General features: G+C 38.1%; 2 protein-coding genes across 2 annotated transcripts; both read right to left on the bottom strand.

Annotated features, from left to right (window-relative positions):
* Nucleotides 1-1,884: 1,884 nt before the first annotated feature.
* Nucleotides 1,885-23,228, bottom strand: LOC125820025 (uncharacterized). The gene is given in 16 exon segments (XM_049499443.1): nt 1,885-2,101; nt 2,859-2,974; nt 3,491-3,573; nt 3,770-3,907; nt 9,755-9,802; nt 9,884-10,084; nt 10,334-10,508; nt 10,657-10,721; nt 12,138-12,264; nt 13,481-13,573; nt 13,681-13,769; nt 13,904-14,050; nt 14,744-14,903; nt 14,905-15,054; nt 15,158-15,755; nt 23,161-23,228. Coding segments are annotated over 15 exon segments (2,247 nt in total). The 5' UTR covers nt 15,742-15,755; nt 23,161-23,228; the 3' UTR covers nt 1,885-2,030.
* On the bottom strand, nt 21,028-22,017 carry LOC125820389 (uncharacterized). The gene is made up of 2 exons (XM_049499817.1): nt 21,981-22,017; nt 21,028-21,923 (listed from the first exon to the last, which is right to left on the bottom strand). Exons 1-2 carry the CDS (start codon nt 22,015-22,017, stop codon nt 21,028-21,030), a joined length of 933 nt encoding a protein of 310 aa, XP_049355774.1.
* Nucleotides 23,229-24,599: the final 1,371 nt, after the last annotated feature.

The raw sequence follows: 24,599 nt of genomic DNA, 5'->3' as shown, positions 1-24,599 counted from the left end.
CTTGTTTTCAAACCGAACGATCCTAAAAGTTGTTGGACATTAATTTGAGTGGGGACAAAACACAGAAAACCTAAGTACTTCTGTCATTGTAAACAGAAATACGTGAAGAAAAAGGACTGTGCTCAAGTGTTTCATCCTTTTCAGTGGTATTTGGGAGTGATTCTTATGCTGTTGTTGCACGTGAATATGATGCTTAATACATTTCAAGGATTGTGGGGTTGTTTGTAGCCATGGGAAGTGGGGGGCTGTACCCAAAAGCATGCAACTGAGACAATTAACACGTGAGCCCTTACCCTACACACTATGGACGGATCAGCTTTCAAGCACTTCAACTAATTTCACGGGATATCTATCACCTCCACCTTTCAAGGTTTGGGGTGTTGTTTGTAGCTGTGGGAAGTGGGGGCTGCATCAAAAAGCATGCAACTGATACAATTAACATGTGGGCCCTTACCCTACACACCAAGTTGGGCAGACCAACTTGCGCATACATCGACATCGACAAATTCCACGGAATACCTGTCACCTCCCACCTTTCGAGGTTTGTGGTGTTGTTTGTAGCCGCAGGAAGTGGGGCCCTGCACCAAAATGCATGCAACTGACACAATTAACACGTGGGCCCTTACCTTGCACACAAAGCATGTGGGTGGGTTAGCTTGCGCACACCTCAACTAATTTCACGGGATACCCAGCACCTCCCACATTTCCAAAGTTTGTGGTGTTGTTTGTAGCCGTGGGAAGTGGGGCTTGAACCAAAAAGCATGCAACTGGCACAATTAACACGTGAGCTCTTACCCCACACACCAAACATATGAGCGGGCTAGCTTTTGCGCATCTCAACTAAATTCACGTAATACCTGGCACCTCCCACCTTTCGAGGTTTGTTGTGTTGTTCGTAGTCGTGGGAAGTGGGGGTTGTACCAAGAAGCATGCAACTGACACAACTAAGACATGAGCCCTTCTCCTACAACCATGGCGGGCCAGGCGCTCAACTAATTCCACGGAATACCTGTCACTTCCCACTTTCAAGGGTTGGGGTGTTGTTTGTAGTTGTGGGAAGTGGGGGGTGGGGGGGTGGGGGGGGTGGGGGGGTGGGGGGGGCACCAAAAGGCATGCAACTAACACAATTAACATGTGGGCCCTTACCCTGCACACCAAGTTGTGGCCGGGCAAACTTGGACGCACCTCGACTAATTCCATTGGATACCTACCACCTCCCACATTTTGGGGTTTGTGGTGTTGTTTGTAGACGTGGGAAGTGGGGGACTGTACCAAAAAGCATGCAACTAGCACAATTAACACGTGAGCCTTACCTTGCACACCAAGCATGTGGGTGGGCTTGCGCACACCTCGACTAATTTCATGGAATACCTATCACCTCCCACCTTTCGAGGTTTGTGGTGTTGTTTGTAGCCGTGGGAAGTGGGGACTAACCAAAAAGCATGCAACTGACAAAATTAACATGTGACACCAAACATGTGGGAGGGACAACTTTTGTGCACCTCGACTAATTTCACGGGATACCTGCTACCTCCCCACCTTTCGAGGTTTGTAGTGTTGTTTGTAGCCGTGGGAAAAGGGAAGGGGGGGGGGGGGTACCAAAAATCATGCAACTGACTCAATTAACACGTGAGCCCTTACCCTGCACACCAAGCATGTGGACGGACCGGCCAACTTTCATGCACCTCCACGGATTCCTACCACCTCCCACCAACACAGGTACAAGGTACAAGGTAACTCTGCCCGCCAAGGCTAGGACAGATGAGAAGAATCACCTAATGTTTTTTTGTCTCCATTGAGTTTTGAACCTGAGACCTCAGGATTCTCAACGACTTCATTGACCACTAATAAGAATTTAAACACACACAAAAGAAGAAAAAAAATACCTAAAGATATTGACAGGAGGAGAAATGAAAACTTACAGACAGTGTCTTTCTATAATTGGAGGCCTAATCACATGACTGAACTAGGTTAGTGAAGTGTAGTGTTTTATTATTCTCTAAGATGCCAAAACTGTTGCATTATTCTGTCTATTCATCGGACCTGGCATCTTCTACGCGGCTGCCTAGCTTAACAATGTCTTCAACAAAAATCTTTCCCTCTGCAACAAAAAGACTCAACAGAAGTTAGAAGCAGCATATATACAGAGACATTCGGTTTTTCGGGTCAATTGTGAATTAAGATAATGACAAATACAAAAATCTACATTGTAGGAACTAAATTAAGAGTTGCTTCGTATAAAACCATGTTTATTTCAATCGCAAAATACAGCAACTTCAGTACTAATCCAAAGAAGAAAATCTGATGTATGAATTAAGTAATAACTTAAAGAAGTTCAAAGAAAAGGAAACAACAGATACATACAGTAAAAGGTAACTGTTTTCTGACTTCTTTGAAAAGAATGTATTAAATTAAAAGCAATTAAAAGAAATGAGGGTCATTCTCAGGAATGTGGAACCTAAAAAAGTAGTTATTCTAGATAATAAGGAATCCTTTGGTGCTCATACAATGTTAATCACTAACTTCCCGACGTCTATTATTTACCATGAATGAGCAAATAGGTCATCTATTTGAATATACAGTGAGGCGGGTTGATTATAAAGTTAAGCTGGTTTATTTAGGACAGTTGAGGTTTGGAACTCTTCAATCAAGGATTTTGTATAGTTAATATGTGACTTCTTTAGTTGAGGGTGCACACACGGTTATCAAAAAACGACTTCTTTAGTAGTATAGTTGCTGAAAGTTACTCACAGACCATCAAGTGTGCTATTGCTAATTGCTACCAAACAAACAGTGTCTCAATTTTTAAAAAAAGGGCATTTAAACAGCAAAAAACTTCAAACAAAATTGAAAGTGACCTGTATCTTTGGAAAGGTTGCTGATGAGTTCTTGAACCCCTTCTTTGCCAAGAGTATCCTTCAAGTACATGGCTGCAGCTGCTAGCTCCTCAGGAGTCACTTTTCCATCATAATCCCTGTACAACAAAACAACATGCAAGTCAATTAAAAGCTAAATTTTGGATCTGCGCAGTTGCAGATGAGCATGTAACTTCCCGGCAACTTAGGTCACCACTGAAAGCCTCAAACCAGACCACACTAATGAGAGAAATATAAACATGATTATTATTACTTCCAGTCATGATATGGTAATGATCACGTGCATGGCTCATGATTAATATTCCGCCAATTCATCTTCAAAAGACAACACAGATATCATTCATGATTTGCAACATGAGAATCATTCCATGATAAGGAGCACATTTCTGCCCACAAGCTCGTGAATAAATAGGTAGATTAATAGATAAGTAAAGGGAACAAGATTTCCCTAACTTCGACCTTAATTTCATTGGAGTTGGAGAAGGACACAACTATGCAAAATGGTTTTGTACTAGTATAAAAAAGAAAATGTCAAAGCCCAAAATTGATCATCAAGCAAAACCTTTTGATAAGGATCACCAAGCAGGATTATCAAGCAAAACACTGCTATTCACCTGTCAAGTATTTGCCAATGGTTGCCAATTTTGGCATCAACATCATCAATTTCCTTCTCGAGATTTTGAAGCATGGAATCAACCTGAAACATATTAAGCCAATAAATAAGTAATTTCAAGCAAACTGTAGGAACACATCCCAGTGTGCTGTTAGTTTTCCCTTGATTATCTTCTACATCACCTTTATCTGATGCTTTGCTCAATTTTTTTAGGATATAGAGGACAAAATATATGTCTTTTGTCACTACCTTTAGGACTATTTCAGGTTAAACGTCTCACCTTATCTATGAGTGCAGATGAAACCTCATCATGTTCAGCAGCATGATCATTCTCATCATGAGCAGCTCTATATGCCTTCATGGCATCCACTTCACCAACTGTACCCTCTTCATCTATCATGCTATGATAAAGTTCGATCTGACAAGAAAAGGAATCCTCCATGAGTCACAGATTCTTGTGGAGAATTACCTTGCCTTATAGAGAACCAAAGAGATACTCGCAACTTGCAAAAAAATATACCAGAAAAACATCAATAGCAAAGGGAGTCAGGCAGCCAACAGGTGTAATTTCTTTCTTTTATTATATTTTTAAACTTAACTTTTGGTTGGGGGAGAGAGAAAAGGATAGCTGGAGAAACAAGGTGCCCTATTAATTCTCTGCTATTAATTGAATATTCTGCTGTTTAAGCAAGTCAAAAAATTGTGACATAGAAGACACTGAGTCAATATAGATATCCTAGTATTATGCTAGGTTTTCCTTTTGCCTTATTAATATGGTCTTAGCACAACATATGAGCTGTTTTGGTCAATATATACAAATGTTACTTTATCAAATGGAAGTAAGGACATAATGAAATGATAAACATAAGAAAGAATCATTAAGAGAAACAGCAAGTATTAACATAAGAGATTCCCATTTGCTTATTCTTGGTCTGATTTCTCATATAGTTGCTTCTGAATTGTTAGAATAGAAATAAGTATTTCCTACTTAGAATAGAAATAAGAATAGGAATAGGAATAGGAATAAGAATAGGAATCCTAGTTGGAAAAGGATTCCAATGTAGTGTCTATAAATAGGGTCTCAATGTAACTATTTAGATACACAATTCAATAATATTTTTCGTATATATTTCTCACATGGTATCAGAGCATTGGTGAGAACAAACAAGTCACCGTATGTCTATGTCAATTTCCGGTGACTGTTGGGTCTGATTTTGTTATACTTTTTTCTTTCTGTGGGTGTTGTGCGAAAACCAACACCACCACGAGGCTCGGAAAGCCCCCGCGACCAAACCCCAGCCAAAACCACCGGAAAACACCACCCCACGCGCTCTCACGCGCCTATCGGAGGTGGCAGTTTCCGGCGAGATCTGTCTCACGCGCCGGCGCGTGAGGGCTTTTCTGATCATATTTTTTTGAGATTTTTTTGACAGTTGGGGTCGTCCAGCCAATCCGACCAGGCCCATACTGTTTTTGACCAGATCCGATCGCCGGAATTAGAGTTCCAGCTATTTCCAGGCAGTTTCCGGCGACTTTTCTTCGAGATTTGAATTTTCCGAGACAAATTTAGCATAATGTCTTTTGGGTGTGATGTTTTTGGTTCCAAAAATATGGGGATTGGAAGTTCTAGCCCTATAATCACTTCAGAACTTTTATTGGGAAGTTCAAACTATTTATCTTGGGCTTCCTCGGTTGAGTTGTGGTGCAAGGGTCAAGGTGTCCAAGATCACTTAACGAACAAGGCTTATGAGGTAGATGTAAAGGCAAAGACTAGTGAGGAAGATGCAAAAGCCAAAGCACAATGGGAGAAAGTAGATGCTCAATTATGTAGTCTCCTATGGCGTTCTATTGATTTCAAGTTGATGCCCTTGTTTCGCCCATTCCAGACGTGTTATACAGTTTGGGAAAAGGCTCGTGCTTTATACACTAATGACATATCTCGATTCTATGATGTGATATCTCGATTGACCAACTTAAAGAAACAAGAATCCGATATGTCTACTTACTTAGGACAGGTACAGGCAGTCATGGAGGAATTTGACACATTAATGCCAGTTACTACGAATGTGGAAAAACAACAAGAACACAGACAAACATTGTTTCTAGTTCTTACTCTTGCTGGACTTCCTCCTGATCATGATTCTGTACGTGATCAGATTTTAGCTAGCCCTACAGTTCCTACAATCGATGAATTATTCTCTCGTCTCCTTCGTCTTGCGGCACCTCCCAGTCACAAGGTAGTTTCATCACCCACTGTTGACTCATCTATTCTTGCATCTCAAACCTTTGAAAAGCGTACATATCAATCTATGGAGAATCGGCGAGGAGGAGGGCGTTTTGGGAAACCTCGATCCAAGTGTAGTCATTGTCATAAGCCTGGACACACTCGTGATATATGTTATATTTTGCATGGTCCACCACCCAGTTATGATCCTATTGTTCTAAAGGAATATAATGAGTTCCTTTGAAATCGCGCAAGTAAACAGACATCTCCACCAGTAGCATATGGTGCTCAACCTAATCAACCATCCAATAATGCTCATATTGCTCAGACAGAATATGATGAGTTCCTTCAGTATCGTGCAAATAAGCAAACGTCTCCACAAGTAGTTTCGGTTGCACAACCTGATGTCTCTGTTGCGGGTAATTCTTTTGCTTGTGTGTCGCAATCTAGTACTCTTGGAACATGGGTCATGGACTCTGGGGCTTCTGATCATATCTCTGGTAATAAATCACTTTTATCCGATATTGTTTATTCACAATCTCTTCCAGCTATTACTTTAGCCAATGGGATCCAAACCAAACCAAAAGGGGTTGGAAAAGCCAAACCCCTATCTTCTGTCACCCTAGACTCTGTTCTTTATGTCCCTGGTTCTCCTTTTAATCTAGCATCTGTTAGTCGTTTGACGAAAGCCCTACATTGTAGCATAACTTTTTTCGATGATTTTTTTCTCATGCAGGACCGCAGTACGGGACAGATGATTGGAACAGGACATGAATCACAAGGCCTTTACTATCTTACCTCTTCAAATTCCTTAGCAGCATGCTCCATTACAGATTCCCCAGATTTAATTCACAAACGTTTGGGACATCCGAGTCTATCCAAACTGCAAAAGATGGTGCCTAGTTTGTCTAGTTTATCCACATTAGATTGTGAGTCGTGTCAACTTGGGAAACACACTCGTGCTACGTTTTCTCGTAGTACTGAGGGTCGTTCAGAGTCTATTTTTTCATTAGTTCATTCTGATATTTGGGGTCCTAGTAGAGTCAGTTCCACCTTAGGATTTCGTTATTTTGTTAGTTTCATTGATGATTATTCAAAATGTACTTGGGTTTTCTTAATGAAAGATCGTTCTGAGTTATTTTCTATTTTCAAAAGTTTCTTTGCTGAAATACAAAATCAGTTTGGTGTTTCTATTCGTACTTTTCGTAGTGATAATGCCTTAGAATACTTATCCTCCCAATTTCGGGAGTTTATGACTCACCAAGGCATTATTCACCAGACTACTTGTCCATACACCCCTCAACAAAATGGTGTAGCTGAAAGAAAAAATCGGCATCTTATTGAGACCGCTCGTACTCTTCTCCTTGAATCCAATGTTCCATTGCGTTTTTGGGGAGATGCAGTTCTTACGTCTTGTTATTTGATAAATAGAATGCCCTCTTCTTCTATTCAGAATCAGGTTCCCCATTCCATACTGTTTCCTCAGTCACATCTCTATCCTATCCCTCCTCGTGTCTTTGGGAGCACATGCTTCGTTCATAACTTAGCCCCAGGAAAAGATAAATTAGCTCCTCGTGCCCTCAAATGTGTCTTTCTTGGTTACTCTCGAGTCCAAAAAGGGTATCGTTGTTATTCACATGATCTTCATCGATACCTTATGTCTGCTGATGTTACATTTTTTGAGTCTCAGCCTTACTATACATCTTCTGATCATCCTGATGTCTCTATGGTCTTACCCATACCTCAGGTTTTACCTGTGCCAACCTTTGTGGAATCTACGGTTACTTCTACATCTCCAGTTGTAGTGCCACCACTACTAACTTATCATCGCCGTCCACGTCCAACCCTAGTCCCAGATGATTCATGTCATGCGCCAGACCCTGCTCCTACTGCGGACTTGCCTCCTCCTAGCCAACCGCTTGCACTTCAAAAAGGTATACGATCCACTCGAAATACTAACCCACATTATACCTTCTTAAGTTATCATCGTCTATCATCACCCCATTATGCATTTGTGTCGTCTTTGTCCTCTATTTCCATTCCTAAGACTACAGGTGAAGCACTTTCTCATTCTGGATGGAGGCAGGCTATGGTTGATGAGATGTCTGCTTTACATAAGAGTGGTACTTGGGAGCTTGTCTCCCTTCCTGCAGGTAAATCTACTGTTGGTTGTCGTTGGGTTTATGCAGTCAAAATTGGTCCAGACGGTCAGGTTGATCGACTTAAGGCTCGCCTTGTTGCCAAAGGGTATACTCAGATATTTGGGCTAGATTATAGTGACACTTTCGCTCCTGTGGCTAAAATTGCATCTGTTCGTCTTTTTCTATCTATGGCTGCCGTTCGTCATTGGCCTCTTCATCAGTTGGACATTAAGAATGTTTTTCTGCATGGTGATCTTGAGGAAGAAGTCTATATGGAGCAACCACCTGGTTTTGTTGCTCAGGGGGAGTCTAGTAGCCTTGTATGTCGATTGCGCAGGTCACTCTATGGTCTAAAACAGTCTCCTCGAGCTTGGTTCGGGAAGTTCAGCACAGTAATTCAGGAGTTTGGCATGACTCGTAGTGGAGCTGATCACTCTGTGTTTTATCGGCATTCTGCACCAAGTCGATGTATCTATTTGGTTGTTTACGTTGATGATATTGTTATCACCGGTAATGATCAAGATGGTATCACCGATTTGAAGCAACATCTCTTTAAGCACTTCCAAACTAAAGACCTTGGCAGATTGAAGTATTTTCTAGGTATTGAGGTTGCTCAGTCTAGATCAGGTATTGTTATTTCTCAGCGCAAGTATGCCTTAGACATTCTTGAGGAGACAGGGATGATGGGATGTAGACCTGTTGACACTCCTATGGATCCGAATGTTAAACTTCTTCCAGGACAGGGGGGAGCCACTTAGTAATCCTGAAAGGTATAGACGACTTGTTGGAAAGTTGAATTATCTCACAGTGACTAGACCTGACATCTCTTTTCCTGTGAGTGTTGTAAGTCAGTTTATGACTTCCCCTTGTGATAGTCATTGGGAAGCAGTTGTTCGTATTCTGCGATATATAAAGTCAGCTCCCGGTAAAGGACTACTCTTTGAGGATCAAGGCCATGAGCATATCATTGGATATACAGACGCTGATTGGGCAGGATCACCCTCTGACAGACGTTCGACATCCGGATATTGTGTTTTAGTAGGAGGTAATTTGGTGTCGTGGAAGAGCAAGAAACAGAATGTGGTTGCTCGATCTAGTGCAGAATCAGAATATCGAGCAATGGCGACAGCAACTTGTGAGCTAGTTTGGATCAAACAGTTGCTGGGAGAACTAAAATTTGGCAAAGTTGATAAGATGGAACTTGTGTGTGATAATCAAGCGGCTCTTCATATCGCATCAAATCCAGTGTTTCATGAAAGGACTAAGCACATTGAGATTGACTGTCACTTTGTCAGAGAAAAGATACTCTCGGGAGATATTGTTACGAAATTTGTGAAGTCAAATGATCAGCTTGCAGATATCTTCACCAAGTCCCTCACATGTCCTCGTATTAATTACATCTGTAACAAGCTAGGTACATATGATTTGTATGCACCAGCTTGAGGGGGAGTGTTAGAATAGAAATAAGTATTTCCTACTTAGAATAGAAATAAGAATAGGAATAGGAATAGGAATAAGAATAGGAATCCTAGTTGGAAAAGGATTCCAATGTAGTGTCTATAAATAGGGTCTCAATGTAACTATTTAGATACACAATTCAATAATATTTTTCGTATATATTTCTCACAAAGTTAAATATAGTGATTACGTTGGTGGTTTTGCTGACATGATACTTACAACTTACCTTATTGAAAATAGTGTAGCGCTTGAAATATTCATAATTGATCCTTGCAAATATGATGCTCAATCGAGAGGACGGGCTCGACGACAACTACCAGGGAAAATTCCCAAACGAGTCAAGTTAGTGATCCTTTAGGGGTTGTTGGGTTACTGACTAGAGTCGTAGTTGTTGGGTTACTGACTAGAGTCGTAGATATCAGTATTATAGAGATTGACATACCTCTTTATTTACAAGCCTCAGGAACTCTTCACGCTCTTGGCTAACAGACTGCATAAAATAGAGTTATAAAAGATTGAGAGAAAAGACTAGGTACTGAACAGTCCAAAACTTTTTCAAGTCCATCCTTACAGAAGCAGAAGCCAGAACAGCCAGGGCACGGCTAATTTTACATAGCTGCTCTTGTTTGTCAATTGCTCTTGCTCGAGCTTGCTCTTGTGCTTCTGTAGCAGTAGGAACAGTCATCTCTTTCAATGCCACATCCTCTCGAGTACAAACAGATTCTTTCCTTCTAGATTTCTCTTCTTCCTCTTTCTCTTTCTCTTCCTCCTCCTGTGGACAATTACAATTACCTCTAAGCAGAAGAGTACTGATACTTACACAACTTGATGTATAAATATATAATACATATGCGTTAAGAGGCAGATTCATTTCCTGATGGATACCATTGTCAAAAAATAGGATCCCCGGTTAAGAGAACAAAAAAAGATCCATCCACTACATCTAAGCAGGGGAGAGGGGGTGGAAAAGAAAAGGCATAAGAAAACTGTTCATTTCACAAGAATAAAAGAAGACATCAACCTTGATAAGCTCCTCTTGCATTTTAAGAAATTCCAATTTCCTCCTCCTTTCTGATAGAGAATCTTCAGATGGCAGGGAAGTGATGCCCACAGTGTCCACAACCTCATCTGGTAGCGAAGACAGTGTAGCTCCAACAACCTCCTCTGGCTTCAACCTTCCAGAAACAGTGAAAGATCTGCTCACATGCAAAGAAAAAGCAGGTCATATGTGCTCAAAAGTGAACAAAACTAATCAGTTGCAAGTTAAATAATCCAGAAAATGCGTAATATGTGCATGTATATACTAGTCTACAGGTGCTGAATTTCAGAGAGAGACTGAGATACCTGGAAAGGATCAGAAGTGAAGAAGGCACTGAATGATTAAGTGACAAATCCAACCAATCTCGGAGCTGCACTTAAGAATAACAATATCAGAACAAAATACTCTGATCTTCTACAAATGGTGATTAGTGATTACTAAAAATCTTCTTATTATAAAGAGAATAAAAAGATCACACCAAGTTGCTCTCACTACACAATATTCGTTCAAACTGAATCTCCATCATTTTCAGAGATGGCGCAATGTTCTTTGCTAACAAAAACTCACATTGCATGTTGAAACAAAGACGCAACTGTTAGGATCCTAAGTACACTTATCTCTGTGCATGTTGATAAAGCAAAAAAACAGTTGAACAAAAAGGAAGGACAAAAGTCTATCTCAGAGAGAAAAATAACAGCAGAGACTTATTAGAGATTGTTGGACAGAAAAGGTGACAGGAGCCTAAAGAAATTTACTGATCCAATTCCAGAGTACTACATCATTGACTTTAAAGTTCATTGAATGCATGAATAATTGACTTAGAACCTCATTTCCCTCATATATGGTTTATGGAAGCAGTCAGAGACTTGTTCATTCATTTCCATACTTCCCCTAAATGAAGTACATATTCTTCTCTTCTAGTTTTCTTGTAACTGAAGGAACTAAAAACATTTCTTTTCCTTTTGTCAATTCAATATTTGTGAGGAGTTATCGTCCCCTTTGGCTTCTTAATTTCTTATGAAACAGTGAAAATGGACCACATCCTCACCCTTTTGCTTCTCCACATGCCCATTAACTTTTGTGTCAATGACGACAGCGGTACAGCTAATTGAGTGCTTATACGAACTTATTTCTTCATATCCATTTGAGCAGAAAGATCATAGCCATTCTAATGACGTGTTTCACATTCAAAGTCTAGATGTCAGACGGTTCCTCCATCACTATAAACCAGTTAGCTTTAGAACAGTAAAGATGATAGTCTTCGTCCCCATTTATTTGGCATTCTTTTCCTTTTTATCTGTCCCTAAAATTGAGATGTTTTCATATTTAGAAATTAAACTTGATCTTTACCTTCCAATTTTGCGCTGATTGAAATGTTCAATGAGAATTGGCGTGACTTGACACGGCCCACTGCATAAAATTACTAGTATGGTACTAAGAATACTTCTAATAGTTTGTAAAAATGTAGCACTTGTTTCACAAGACTTCCTTTCTTTCTTGATCTCTGTGCCTACTCAAATACTCGCAGAAAAATTGAGAAGAGTACTTTTCATTGCTAATGAAAACTTTCAACAAGAAAATCTCTAAAAAAAGATGAAGTCAACATTGAATATCTTAGCAAAGATCGTCTGAGAAACAGATATTGCAAGTGCAATTCATCATCTAATAATTTAGCTGAAAAAGTTGCTGCAATTCAGTGAAAACTATTGACAGGATATCCACTTAATATCGAATTGAACAAAATATTTTTGCATTGATGTTTATTACAGAAAAATTGACGAAGAACCTGTTGGTGCATTTCTTCCACGGAAAATAAACCAAGCATGCCTCGCTCTCTACAATCTTCACGAAGTTCTGCCTCTGAAAGGGATTCCACACCTTCAGCTTGAATCAATTTGTCATCAACTTTAATCCTATGAAAATGATAGGAGTTTCAGTATCAAGTATATTTTACTAGATTCAACTGAACAAAGATGAAACTAGTTACTTTGAAAGTAGCTAGTATATGTCGTATGACATGTTAATGAACATGTAGACATGTTCCTTCTAATTATGAAAAACAACACCTAGATACTTGAGAAATCACTTGGCTGTTACGTCTCCAAGAACTGCATTACTCACCTTTTATCCCAGGCTATATAACACTAACAAAGACAGACTGGTAGAGTTGCAATATTTGTACAACTCATTGATGTTGCTTCTTGTTATAAGAGTAAAGACAGCTTTCTCCATCAACAATTAAACAAGTGAAAAATTGTTTCCATCAGCAAACAACTGATCGATCACATTTTTGTTTCCCAATAAAGTGAAAATATTTGCAATTACTTTCTTTCAGAGCTGCAGATTTAATATTGTTTGAGTTATGTAGCTTGCACAAGCACAACTAAACAAACTGTAACGTCTTCCCAGCGAATGTTCAAGAAGTCAAGAGAAACTGAATGTACATCCATATGAAGGACCATTTTCTTATTTCTGTTGACAAATTAAACAGGCTGACATAACAAGTTCCTCTTTCTGATACAGTTCTTCTAGACAATGCTTCAAACACCTTAATCAGAGTCCAAAACACCACACCAGAAGAATTTTATGTAATTGATTCACTACTGAACAATGTTAGGGGAAACCTCTTTTCTTGTACCTCCACAAGCATCAAGAACAAGACAAAGAATGGCCTACTTTCAAAGGAACTGAATATACATCCACATGAAAGACATTTTTCTTATTTCTGACAACAAATTAAACAGACTGATATATCAAGTTCCTCTTTCTGATGCAATTTTCCTAGATACTGCTTCAAACACCTTATTCAGAGTCCAAGCACCACCACCAAAAGAGTTTCATACTATACTGGAGATTCAGGAAGTGAATCACTACTGAACAGAGTTAGGGAAAACTTCTTTTTTTTAGAATGATAATGTTAGGGAAAACTTCTTTTTTTTAGAATGATAATGTTAGGGAAAACTTCTTTTCCTCTACGACTACAAGCATCAAAAACAAGTCAAAGTATGGCCTACTTTCACAAACTGACTGACTAAAAAGTAAACTTTCATTCAGAAATCAGAACATCCAGAACAGTCTCTAACATGCATTTTCTTTAAACAATATCCTACATAGAAAGATGTGGCGCACCTTTGCAATCTCTTCCGAAGCATAAAACGCAAATAAGCATCTGTTCCATAAGGACTGATCCCCATATACTTGCACATACTTACTAATCGAGACCTGAGAAATAGATAAGATACAATTCCTTCCATATTCAGAGATAAGCTCGCATATCAAGTTGACTAGATGCAACCATAGAGAATAAAAGACTTAGTTATAAACCCAACCTGCTTATATTATCTAGGGTAAGTTCATCATTGAACAGCTTGGCAAAGCCTAAAATTTCCTCATTTGTGACTCCTGCACCTCTTCTAACCTGCATGAAGTTATAAGGCCTATATTTAGACAAACAGAATGCTATTGATCTTGGTTGGCATTTCTTGTTTCCATATTTTTAGCCTCTGGAGGCATGTAGGGGACAGTAATGGTTGTATATCAAGAGTGAGTCACCTTGCTCAGAAACTCATCAAGATCTTCAGCTGTCTTCTTTAATTCTCCACTCCAAGAGTTTTGGACTTCTTTAGCCATCTCCTTGACAGTGTCTTGAAGAAATTTTGCATACTCTATCCTCGCAATCAACCTCCTCTTTAATGCTTCCTATAAGTGAACCATTCCAAGAAAGTAAGTTGATGATCTTTGGAGGATAAACTCTTTTGCTTAAGTAAACGCAGAAGTAATAATCTGAGATTGCTAATGACACTGCAATTTGTTAGAATGTGCACAGAAGCATTTCACCGGACATGGCACGCCTGCAGCTTACAGAGGATGACCCTAGATAGGAAGATTTGGAGGTCATGGATTAGGATAGAAGTTTAGTAAGAAGTTGTGTGTTGTATAGTTGTTTCCTTATCAGTATTGTTATTGTTTGTATTACTCTCCTACTACATTGTCCTTCGATTTTAGTTTCTCCTTGGCTTCGGTTATCATATTATTTGTTGTTGCAACTGTTATCTTCTCCATTTGTTTTCAATATGAATTCTTCAGTACTTTATTTGATATACAAGCTTGACTTTTGGATATGCTTTACTTGAGTTGAGGGTCTATCGGAAACAACCTCTCTACCTTCCCAAGGTAGGGGTAAGGTTGTGTACACACCACCCTTCCCAGATCCCACTTGTGGAATTATACTGGGTATGTTGTTGTTGTATATGACGAAACCTAGATTGAGAAATCAAGGCCTAGAACTACAAATCAGCAAAAATCTATGACATCACACAAGTTAAAATATTACAGACTACTTAGACTACAACCAAAAAAAATTACTTTACACTCAGAAAGAAAGGATTTGACCTGTTCTTTCATTTTGTCTTGAAAAGTAGATGGCAGCATGTTTGGAAATAGCTTCAAGAACACAGGCAGTAAGAATTCCATGAACGGGACAATGATGAAAACAGCAAACGGAACAAGCCTGAACATATCAGCTGTAGTCCGTGTCAGCTGTTGCCTCTCTTCTAGAAAGACTCTTTCCACTAGCTAGCTTTATCAGCAGTCTTGAACTGATCCTCATGTCAGCCCATAGGAGCTTAAAACCTAGCCAGTAATGTTGCAGAGTAGATGTAAACTCATGTTTCCAGTGAGCAAGTTTTTTGGCCCAATCTTCCCTGAATAAAAACCCAAAAAGATAAGGAAAGCATGCAACTCAGCACTATCAGAGGCACTTCTTGTTTAGCCAAAAATGAATCAATAGGTTCTAACAATCCTAACCTACTCATTGAGGCCACCATTCTCAAAGAGGGACCAATCCCCAAAAGTGTTGCCCATACTCTCTGTATAACAGATTTAGCAACTTTCTGAGATTCTTGCAGGCGTTTCGCTTTTGCTTTGGCCTTTGCAGTACTTAATCCTACGACAGCTTGATCACATTCCTCTGGAGAAGCTTCACTTTTCTTTTTGGTAATCAACTCTTCTTCATCATCACTTCCCAAATTAGGTTGTTTTGCTGTTGCAGTAGAAGCACAACGTACAGAGTACGGCCACAAACTCATGCCAGTCGAAGGAACAACATCAACTCTTCTATTTAGATAGCCAAATACTGTAGTACTATAACGTTTTGTCCGGAAGAATCCTAAACCCGAAAATCCATCATTTATTGGAGAAACTTCGTCATGATCCTTTCTTTTATCCGAACCTTGACATATACAATTCATAGTTGAGCTGAAACCGCAGGGGTCAAAATAGTGAGCAGATTGCCCATTCCCCCAACTCTGAAGATTTTGAATAGACCAAGCAGAGACATTCAAATAGTCAGAAAGGAGCCTCCTCCTCCGTTGAATCGCCCTAGAAGCCATTAATTTCCTCTTCACTAACAAACAAAAATCATCATGTTCAGCAAGTGGCACAACGTTACTCGAATTAGATAAAATACCAACAGTGAAACTGCAAATCATACGCGATTAATTGCATATTATAGGACAATGATTTCTTCTTCCATTTCTTCTAAATATATATAGACATAACATAGAACGCCAGCAATTAACTGCAAATATGCTCTAGAGATAGATATACACACACTTATTGATCCTTCTAGACCTTCTAGAAGGTTCCACAGCATGCCTCCAAGGTTGTGCCATTGTGGCCAAGCAATCAATAAAACTGGAATGTAAGACTAGTATTCCTTCCACCAATACTCAGTATCCGTGTTGATGGAAGAAGCAGTCAGCTGGTCGATTAGTCGAGATGCATGCAAATTGGCACAAACACCACCAGTACACACACATATTAATTGATATTATAATACAAAGTTTTCTCCTTTCATTTCATCTTAATATATGTAATACAAATTCGCTCTAACACTTGGAGAAAAAAGAAAAAAAATAGCACTCTGCAAGTAGAGCTAAAATTAAATTACACAGGACACAAGCATAAAACTGCAAATATAGTCAATTAATCTCCTCTTTCATTTCTTCTCAACATATACTCTGCAAATCTGTGCTTAGAAATTATATTTTTTTTAAAAACAAGTAAAGCTAAAATTAAACAACATAGATCACCAGCACTAAAAAAAACTGCAAACATACTCCATTGATCGCCGCCTATTACACAATAAATTTTTTCTTCTTCACACCACAAATTCAGGTAAAATTTCAGAAAAATACACTTACAAATCACAAAAAGTGAAAACTTTGATTTCACACAAAATCGACACTTCAAAATGAAACGATAATTCGCGAGATTAAAACTGATGAATTTTCCACAGCCAACAACATTAAAAGCAATGATGAAAAAAGCTTCAACACTTAAAAGTTTCTCCTCGTTTGATGCGCAGAGAAAATAGTTTTGCAGAGAAATTCGCAGAGAAACATGCAAATTTGTGCTTAGAAATTAAAATAACAGGTAAAAAAGTTAAATTAAACAACACAGAACACCAGCACTAAAAAAAACTGCAAACATACTCCATTGATCGCCGCCTATTACACAATAAATTTTTTCTTCTTCACACTACAAATTCAGGTAAAATTTCAGAAAAATACAATTACAAATCACACAAAGCGAAAACTTTGATTTCACACAAAATCGACACTTCAAAATGAAACGATAATTCGCGAGATTAAAACTAATGAATTTTCCACAGCTAACAACATTAAAAGCTGTTAAGATGAGAGACTTGGGAGGATGAAAACCTCCATTAGAGATGAGAACACAGAGCTCAATTGAGAGAAGAAGAGTGAAAATATGTATATTAACTTGTTGCTTACAACGGTAGCTCACAAATGTATTTATACAGCTAAGTAAGAAAATATCTAAATCCTAACTAACTTGAAGAGAAAAGAATAGCTGCCACATGATTGACAGATGTATACAACTAACTCTAACAAACTCAATGTAATTAATATGTCATGTACACTAATTTAAGTTACTTAATCTCAATACCCCCCTCAAGTTGGAGAAGTAATCGAAACCAACTTGTCTAAGAGAGCAGAATGCTTGATGCCAGTGAGGGCTTTGGTAAGAATGTCAGCTAACTGAGCATTACTGTCAATGTGGTGCAAGGTAATGAGTCCCTCTTGCAGTTTAGTCCTCACAAAATGGCAATCAACTTCAATGTGTTTCGTACGTTCATGGAATACAGGATTCCTTGCAATGTGAATGGCTGCCTGGCTATCACAGTACACAGAGAATGGCCCAGTCTGAGGTACATTCAATTCTTCAAATAACCTTTGCAACCAAGTCAATTCACCTACAACCTTTCTCAAGGATCTGTACTATGCTTCAGCTGAGGAAAGGGAAATTGTTTCTTGTTTCTTGGACTTCCAGCTAACAGGGCTATCTCCCAACAACACAATATAACCACTAACCGACCTCATTGAGTCAGGGCATGCAGCCCAGTCAGAGTCACAGTAGGCCTGTACCCTAAAGTTCGCAGATGAGGACATAAAAACACCTAGAGTGGGATCCTTCTTGAGATACCTGAGCATGTGAAAAGCAGCATGTAGATGAGGTTCCCTAGGATCCTGCATGTATTGACTAAGAAGCTGCACACCATAAGCAAGATCAAGTCTAGTGTTTGTAAGAAAACTCAACTTGCCAACTAGCTTTCTATAATAAATAGGATCAGCTATGGCTTTCCCTTCATGTGATTTTAGTTTGACATTTGGATCAAGGGGAGAAGACAATGGAGTCATGTGATCACATTTGAATTCCTTAAGAAGGTCCAAGACAAATTTCCTTTGAGAAATCAGAATCCCATCATCTTTGTACAGAATTTCCAGACCCAAGAAGTAATGCAGTCTTCCAAGATCTTTGATCTTGAACTGATTGTCAAGGAACCTCTTGAGCTCATTAATTTCAGCAATGTTTGTTCCTGTGAGCAGGATGTCATCAACATAAACACCTAGAAACACAATAGAAGTACCTCTTTTCCTGTAAAACAAAGAGTAATCATGGAGGGAATGAACATAGCCTCTTGTGTGAAGTGTTTCAGTCAGTTTTTCATACCACTGTCTACTAGCCTGTTTCAGACCATATAAGGACTTGTTAAGTCTACAAACTGCATCTTTGTGAGGAATGACTAGACCTAGTGGTACATCCATATATACTTCCTCATGTAGATCTCCATGGAGAAATGCATTGTTAACATCAAGTTGATATATATCCCACTGTTTCTTTGCAGCAGTGGCAATGAGTGCCCTCACAGTTGTCATCTTGACAACAGGTTTTGTATAGTCTATACCATGATGCTGAGTATATCCCTTCACCACCAACCTAGCTTTATACCTTTCTATGCTCCCATCAACCTTGTGCTTGACTTTGTAAACCCACCTGCACCCAATAGCCTTCTTACCAATTGGTAGAGTTGTGAGAGTCCAAGTGTTGTTGTCATGTAAGGTAGTAAATTCTTGTGTCATAGCTCTTTGCCAAGCAGGATCCATGGATGCTGCCTCAAACGAGTTAGGTTCACAATCATGAGAAACATTCATCACAAAAGACCGACTGTCAGGAGCTAGAGCAATAGGTGAGACATGGTTCCTAGGGGAAAACAGGGCACTGAGAGATGAAGAGGATGGTGTAGATGATGTAGCTGGAGAGGGAATTGTGTGCACATAATCAGGGATCTTGTGTGCTCTTTGTGATTTTCTAAGGGGAAGAGAGAGTGTCTACAGGTGAAGTATGTTGAATTAAGGTGGAAGGAACAGGTTGACATGATGTGTTATCAGTAGCAGGTGCATTAACAGGGACAACATCATCAGCTATTTGGTCCTGATTATTTTGTTCAGAGGGAAGAGAATTACAATTATCATTATAGGACAAGGGATAATCATTTAGAGTCACAGAGTGAAAAGGGAAAGATGGGAAATGGGCAGTATCTTTAGACATGGCAAAAGGAAAAATGGTTTCATGAAAAATAACATCCCTTGACACATGGATTTTCTGAGTGGTCAAATTCAAAACTTTGTAACCCTTTGTGGCATAAGGATATCCAACAAATACATGTGGCATGGCCTTTGGTTCAAATTTGGTTCTGTGGGTTTTTGGAATGGTGGGGTAACAAAGGCACCCAAAACTCTTTAGGTGTGAATATAATGGCTTTTGTTGATATAAAATCTCATAAGGGCACTTATTGTGGAGAGGGGAAGAGGGAAGTCTATTGATGAGATATGTGGAGGTAAGTATACACTCACCCCAATACTTTACTGGAAGTTTGGATTGGAAAAGGAGAGCCCTTGTTGTTTCAAGAATGTATTTGTGCTTTCTTTCCACTACCCCATTTTGTTGGGGTGTATAAGGACAGGATTTTTGGTGGATAATTCCCTTGTTCTGGAAAAACATAATGGATTCATTATTAGTGAACTCCAGCCCATTGTCTGCTCTAATTGTTTTAATGGTGGTTTTGAACTGGTTTTCAACCATGAGGATAAAAGCTTTGATGATATATAGGGCATTGCTTTTACTGCTAAGAAGATGTGTCCAAGTTGATTTGCTGAAGTCATCAACCAAGGTGATAAAATACTTAAAATTGTCATGAGTTGCTGTTTGGTAAGGGCCCCAGAGGTCAACATGTAGTAATTCAACAATACTGGTACTATTGTTAGACTTAGATGGAAAAGGTAATCTAGATTGCTAGCCATTGGGCATATAACGCAAAAAAAAAGGTTGTTTTGGTGAAAAAGTCACAAGTATAGAGGATATGCCTTTCATTTTTACAAAGGGTACATGACTAAGTCTGTAATGCCACAGTAAATCCATGCTATCAGTAGGAAAAGAATTGAAAGATTTGTCTACAACATTTTCTTTATTGTTAACAAAGGAAGAGTTTATTACATTTGAATGAGAAAAGCATGAGTGAGAAACACATTGACAATGTATTTTATTGCTAGGGAAAGGAAAGTATGAAGTAGAATGTTGTTGTGCATTGGAGCTGGTCTTTTGCAGACAGTCTGAGCAAAGGAAGTAGTGACCATCATGAACTTTACCAATCTCCAGAGGCCTCTTCAGTGAAGTGAAGGGGCCTGTAGTATACAAGAATTGTTAGAAAAAGAAATAGTACATTTGAGGTGATCTACTAGAGAATTTATCAAGATTAAGTTGTATTTGAAAGAAGGAGCATAGAGTACTCCGGACAGAAGATCAATCTTGGGAGTAAGATGCACATTACCCACCTCTGTAACTTTGACTCTATATCCATTTGGTAATCTGACTAACATAGGATATGGGAGAGTGATCATATTCACAAGATGGTTCTTGTTAAAAGTCATATGGTGAGAAGCTCCTGAGTCTAATATCCATAAGTCAGTCTTTGTTTTGAAACATTCACATGAGAGTTTAATAACATCAGGAGAGAAAGAACAAGCAAAGATACCTGCAAAGCTCCCAGCTCCACATGTTAAGCATTTTGATCTACCACAGTGTTGGTGTCCTGGAACTGGTCTAACAAATGAGCAACTTGATCATATTGTTCCTTGGTGATACTTATGTTTTGACCTCCTTGTGCGTCAAATTGAGAGCCTGATTCCCCTTTCTGATTAACAACAGTTCCATCATAGGATATTCTCACAGAATTAGAATTCTGCTACACCCTTTCCCTTATTGTTGTACCTGTGATTTGGGTAAGTACTGTGGGCTTGTCTTGAATTGTACTAATCAGTGTTAGGAGCTTTCTGATGCTGGTTTGTGCCATAATTGTTGGAGGATTGAGAATTTAAAGAGTTTGGAGGTGGTCCACCAGATGGATAACCATGTAACTTGTAGCATTTGTCCTTAACATGACCTGGCCTTCTACAGAATTCACAAAAAGGTCTGCCCCTAGGAGCATTAGTGTTAGGAGAATAGTTTGTTCGAAAGTTTCTTCCTCCTGGTACATCTGGTGAACTTGCAATGAGCGAACTACTTTCAGCAAACATTTGGTTGTTAGGCTTGAATTCCCTCTGTTCTTCCTCTTGTATCAACAAAGCAAAGGCTTGTGCCATAGAAGGCAACGGATTCATCATCAAAATACTCCCCCTAATCGTGGTATACACCACATTTAAGCCCATGAGAAACTGAATTAAACGTCTATCTTGCTCTGCCTTATGAGTATTTGCCTTAGCTCCACAGATACACACACAATTGCATTGACTTAAAACACACAAATTGTTCAATTCTTCCCAAAGTTTCTTCATGCAAGTGTAGTATGTAGTGATATCGAGAATACCTTGACTGAGATCATTGATTTCCTTCTGAGTTTGATACAATTTTGCTCCATTTGTCTGATCGTAACGATCCACCAGTTCCATCCACAGCTCTAGTGCATCACTGACATACTCGACACTATCTGCAATGTCTCGACCTAGAGAATTGAGAATCCAGGACATAACCATATCATCGCCTCTCACCCATTGACGATAAGTGGAATGAGTCGCGTCTGGTCTTTTACATTCGCCATTGATGAAAACTAGCTTGTTCTTCACTGATAAGGATCGAAGCACACTACGACGCCAGGAATGAAAACCAGTGCCATCAAAAGGAACGGGCACAAGTACTGCACCAGGACTATCTGAGGGATGAATGTAGAAAGGACTTCATGTATCAACTCCAGAGGAAGTAGAATTGCTTGCTGAAGCAGTGCTCGCAGATGTGAGTTCCACCATTTTTTATCAGAAATAAAGGAAAATTGAAGAGAATTGGGGAAAAGACATAATCTGGTAAGGTAATCAAAGATGAAGAGGAAGAACAAATCGTCCTTGCTCCGATACCATGTTAAGATGAGAGACTTGGGAGGATGAAAACCTCCATTAGAGATTAGAACACAGAGCTCAATTGAGAGAAGAAGAGTGAAAATCTGTATATTAACTTGTTGCTTACAATGGTAGCTCACAAATGTATTTATACAGCTAAGTAAGAAAATATCTAAATCCTAACTAACTTGAAGAGAAAAGAATAACTGCCACATGATTGACAGTTGTATACAACTAACTCTAACAAACTCAATGTAATTAATATGTCATGTACACTAATTTAAGTTACTTAATCTCAATAAAAGTGATGATGAAAAAAGCTTCAACACTTAAATCTTTCTCCTCGTTTGATGCGCAGAGAAAATAGCTTTGCAGAGAAATTCGCAGAGAAACATGCAAATTTGTGCTTAGAAATTAAAATAACAGGTAAAAAAGCTAAAATTAAACAACACAGAACACCAGCACTAAAAAAAACTGCAAACATACTCCATTGATCGCCGCCTATTACACAATAAATTTTTTCTTCTTCACACCACAAATTCAGGTAAAATTTCAGAAAAATACACTTACAAATCACAAAAAGCGAAAACTTTGATTTCACACAAAATCGACCCTTCAAAATGAAACGATAATTCGCGAGATTAAAACTGATGAATTGTCCACAGCTAACAACATTAAAAGCGATGATGAAAAAAGCTTCAACATTTAAAAGTTTCTCCTCGTTTGATGCGCAGAGAAAATAGTTTTGCAGAGAAATTCGCAGAGAAACATGCAAATTTGTGCTTAGAAATTAAAATAAAAGGTAAAAAAGCAAAAACTAAACAACACAGAACACCAGCACTAATAGAAACTGCAAACACACTCAATTGATCGCCTATTACGCGATAAATCAACATCACTAATTCAGCAAAAATTTACGATAAAAACACTTGCAAATAAAATAAAATAAAAATGAAAAAAATTGTTTTCACATAAAATTGATACTGCAATTGAAACGATGATTCGCGATATTGTAAAAACTTTCAAATTGATGATGAAATTAGCTTCGATACTTACAAATTTCTCCTTGTTTGATGCGCAGAGAGAATGATTTTGCTGAGAAATTCAGATTTTTAACGTGTGTACATGTAGAAGCAATGAGAATGCTTAAGGATTTCAAGTTTCAAGTGTATTTAGAAAGAGAAAAATGGTGGAGAAAAAATAGGCTAAGTTAGGGTCACAATTTTTTTACATGAGCTCTCAGGAGGACAAAGAAGCAGATGAAGATTTTAGGGAAATTGGGGTTTAAGTAATCAGGTGTAGTGCATGTGCAAATTATTCAGTGTACAACACATTGTGGATCGTTGATTAGTTTTTTTTTTCTCATTTTAGTCTAATAATAATATATTTTTGTGTAATCGACTTGAGGGGATGTTGGATGTGTGTGGATTTTCCCCCTTTGCGGAATTTAAAAAACTTGTTTTCGATAGACCTTCCTTTTTATAACAACGCATTATCAAAAGGAGCTAGAAAGAATAGCTAAAAATAACGCAAAGTGGTAAGATGAGCATGGACAATTAAGCAATACGTAACAAATAAAAAAGATGAAGTCAAAGATTTTAAAGCTACAGTTTGATTATAAATTTTGAATTAAATTCTAAACAATTATTTTAAAATGCATGTTCAATTCGAATTTATACTTTAAAATCTATAGTCAAATAGGAGCTAAACATGTACTAATATTACTATTATCATGTACTAATATTACTATTATACAAATTTGATTTCTCTTGTTGGATGCTTAATTTTTTGCTTATACCTCTCTTGCCTTTGCTTAATTTATTTTACAACAGTAAAATAGGTGAATAAATCTCTATTCTTGTCATTTTTTTATGTTCTTTTGATTCATCATTTTGTAAATAATAAAAATGTCTAGAGATTTTGCCAAAACACTTGCAAGTATGCATGATGTCGTATTGTAAATTCTACATGTAACTCTTAAAATAATATTGAAAAATAACGTAATCGTACTAATATCAAAAGAAATCCCAAATTGAAATGATTTCGAAAAATTTAATTTTTCTAAATATAAAATGAAATAATAATTGATAAGATATCATTTTTAGAATATAATCGACCAAATCGAAACATTTAAATTTACCCATTTGTCTTAACTTTCTTTCATAAAATAAATCTTCTGGTTAATACATGAAGTAATCCTACTATCTTCAAAAGAAAGAAAACTAATTACTATGACATTCCATATAAATAAAATGATAATAAGGAAATAAAATTATTTACACGCCAAAAATATAAATGGAATACAACTTTAAATGATAAACTTACTTTTATTTTGTTTACTAGCTAGTATACCATCAAACATTTTTATAACGGTCCGCTAATATCAACATTTTATTAGTCAAAAGATATTCAAATACAAACAAGGTTTGATTATTTGTCCAATTCTCAATATTTAAAGGACCATAATTTTACAATATCATAAATACCAAATCTTA

Source organism: Solanum verrucosum, unplaced genomic scaffold (assembly GCF_900185275.1).
Source record: "Solanum verrucosum unplaced genomic scaffold, falcon-dt-bn FXZP01000229.1, whole genome shotgun sequence".
In the NCBI taxonomy this organism is placed as follows: Eukaryota; Viridiplantae; Streptophyta; class Magnoliopsida; order Solanales; family Solanaceae; genus Solanum; species Solanum verrucosum.
This window is presented reverse-complemented; position numbering and strand designations above follow the sequence as displayed.

Excerpts from the sequence above, each read along its gene's own strand:
- LOC125820389 (XM_049499817.1), bottom strand. The coding sequence starts at position 22,017 with ATGGTGGAACTCACATCTGCGAGCACTGCTTCAGCAA. Across the intron at positions 21,924-21,980 it reads TGCGAGCACTGCTTCAGCAA|ATAGTCCTGGTGCAGTACTT; the intron begins GCAATTCTACTT and ends TTCATCCCTCAG.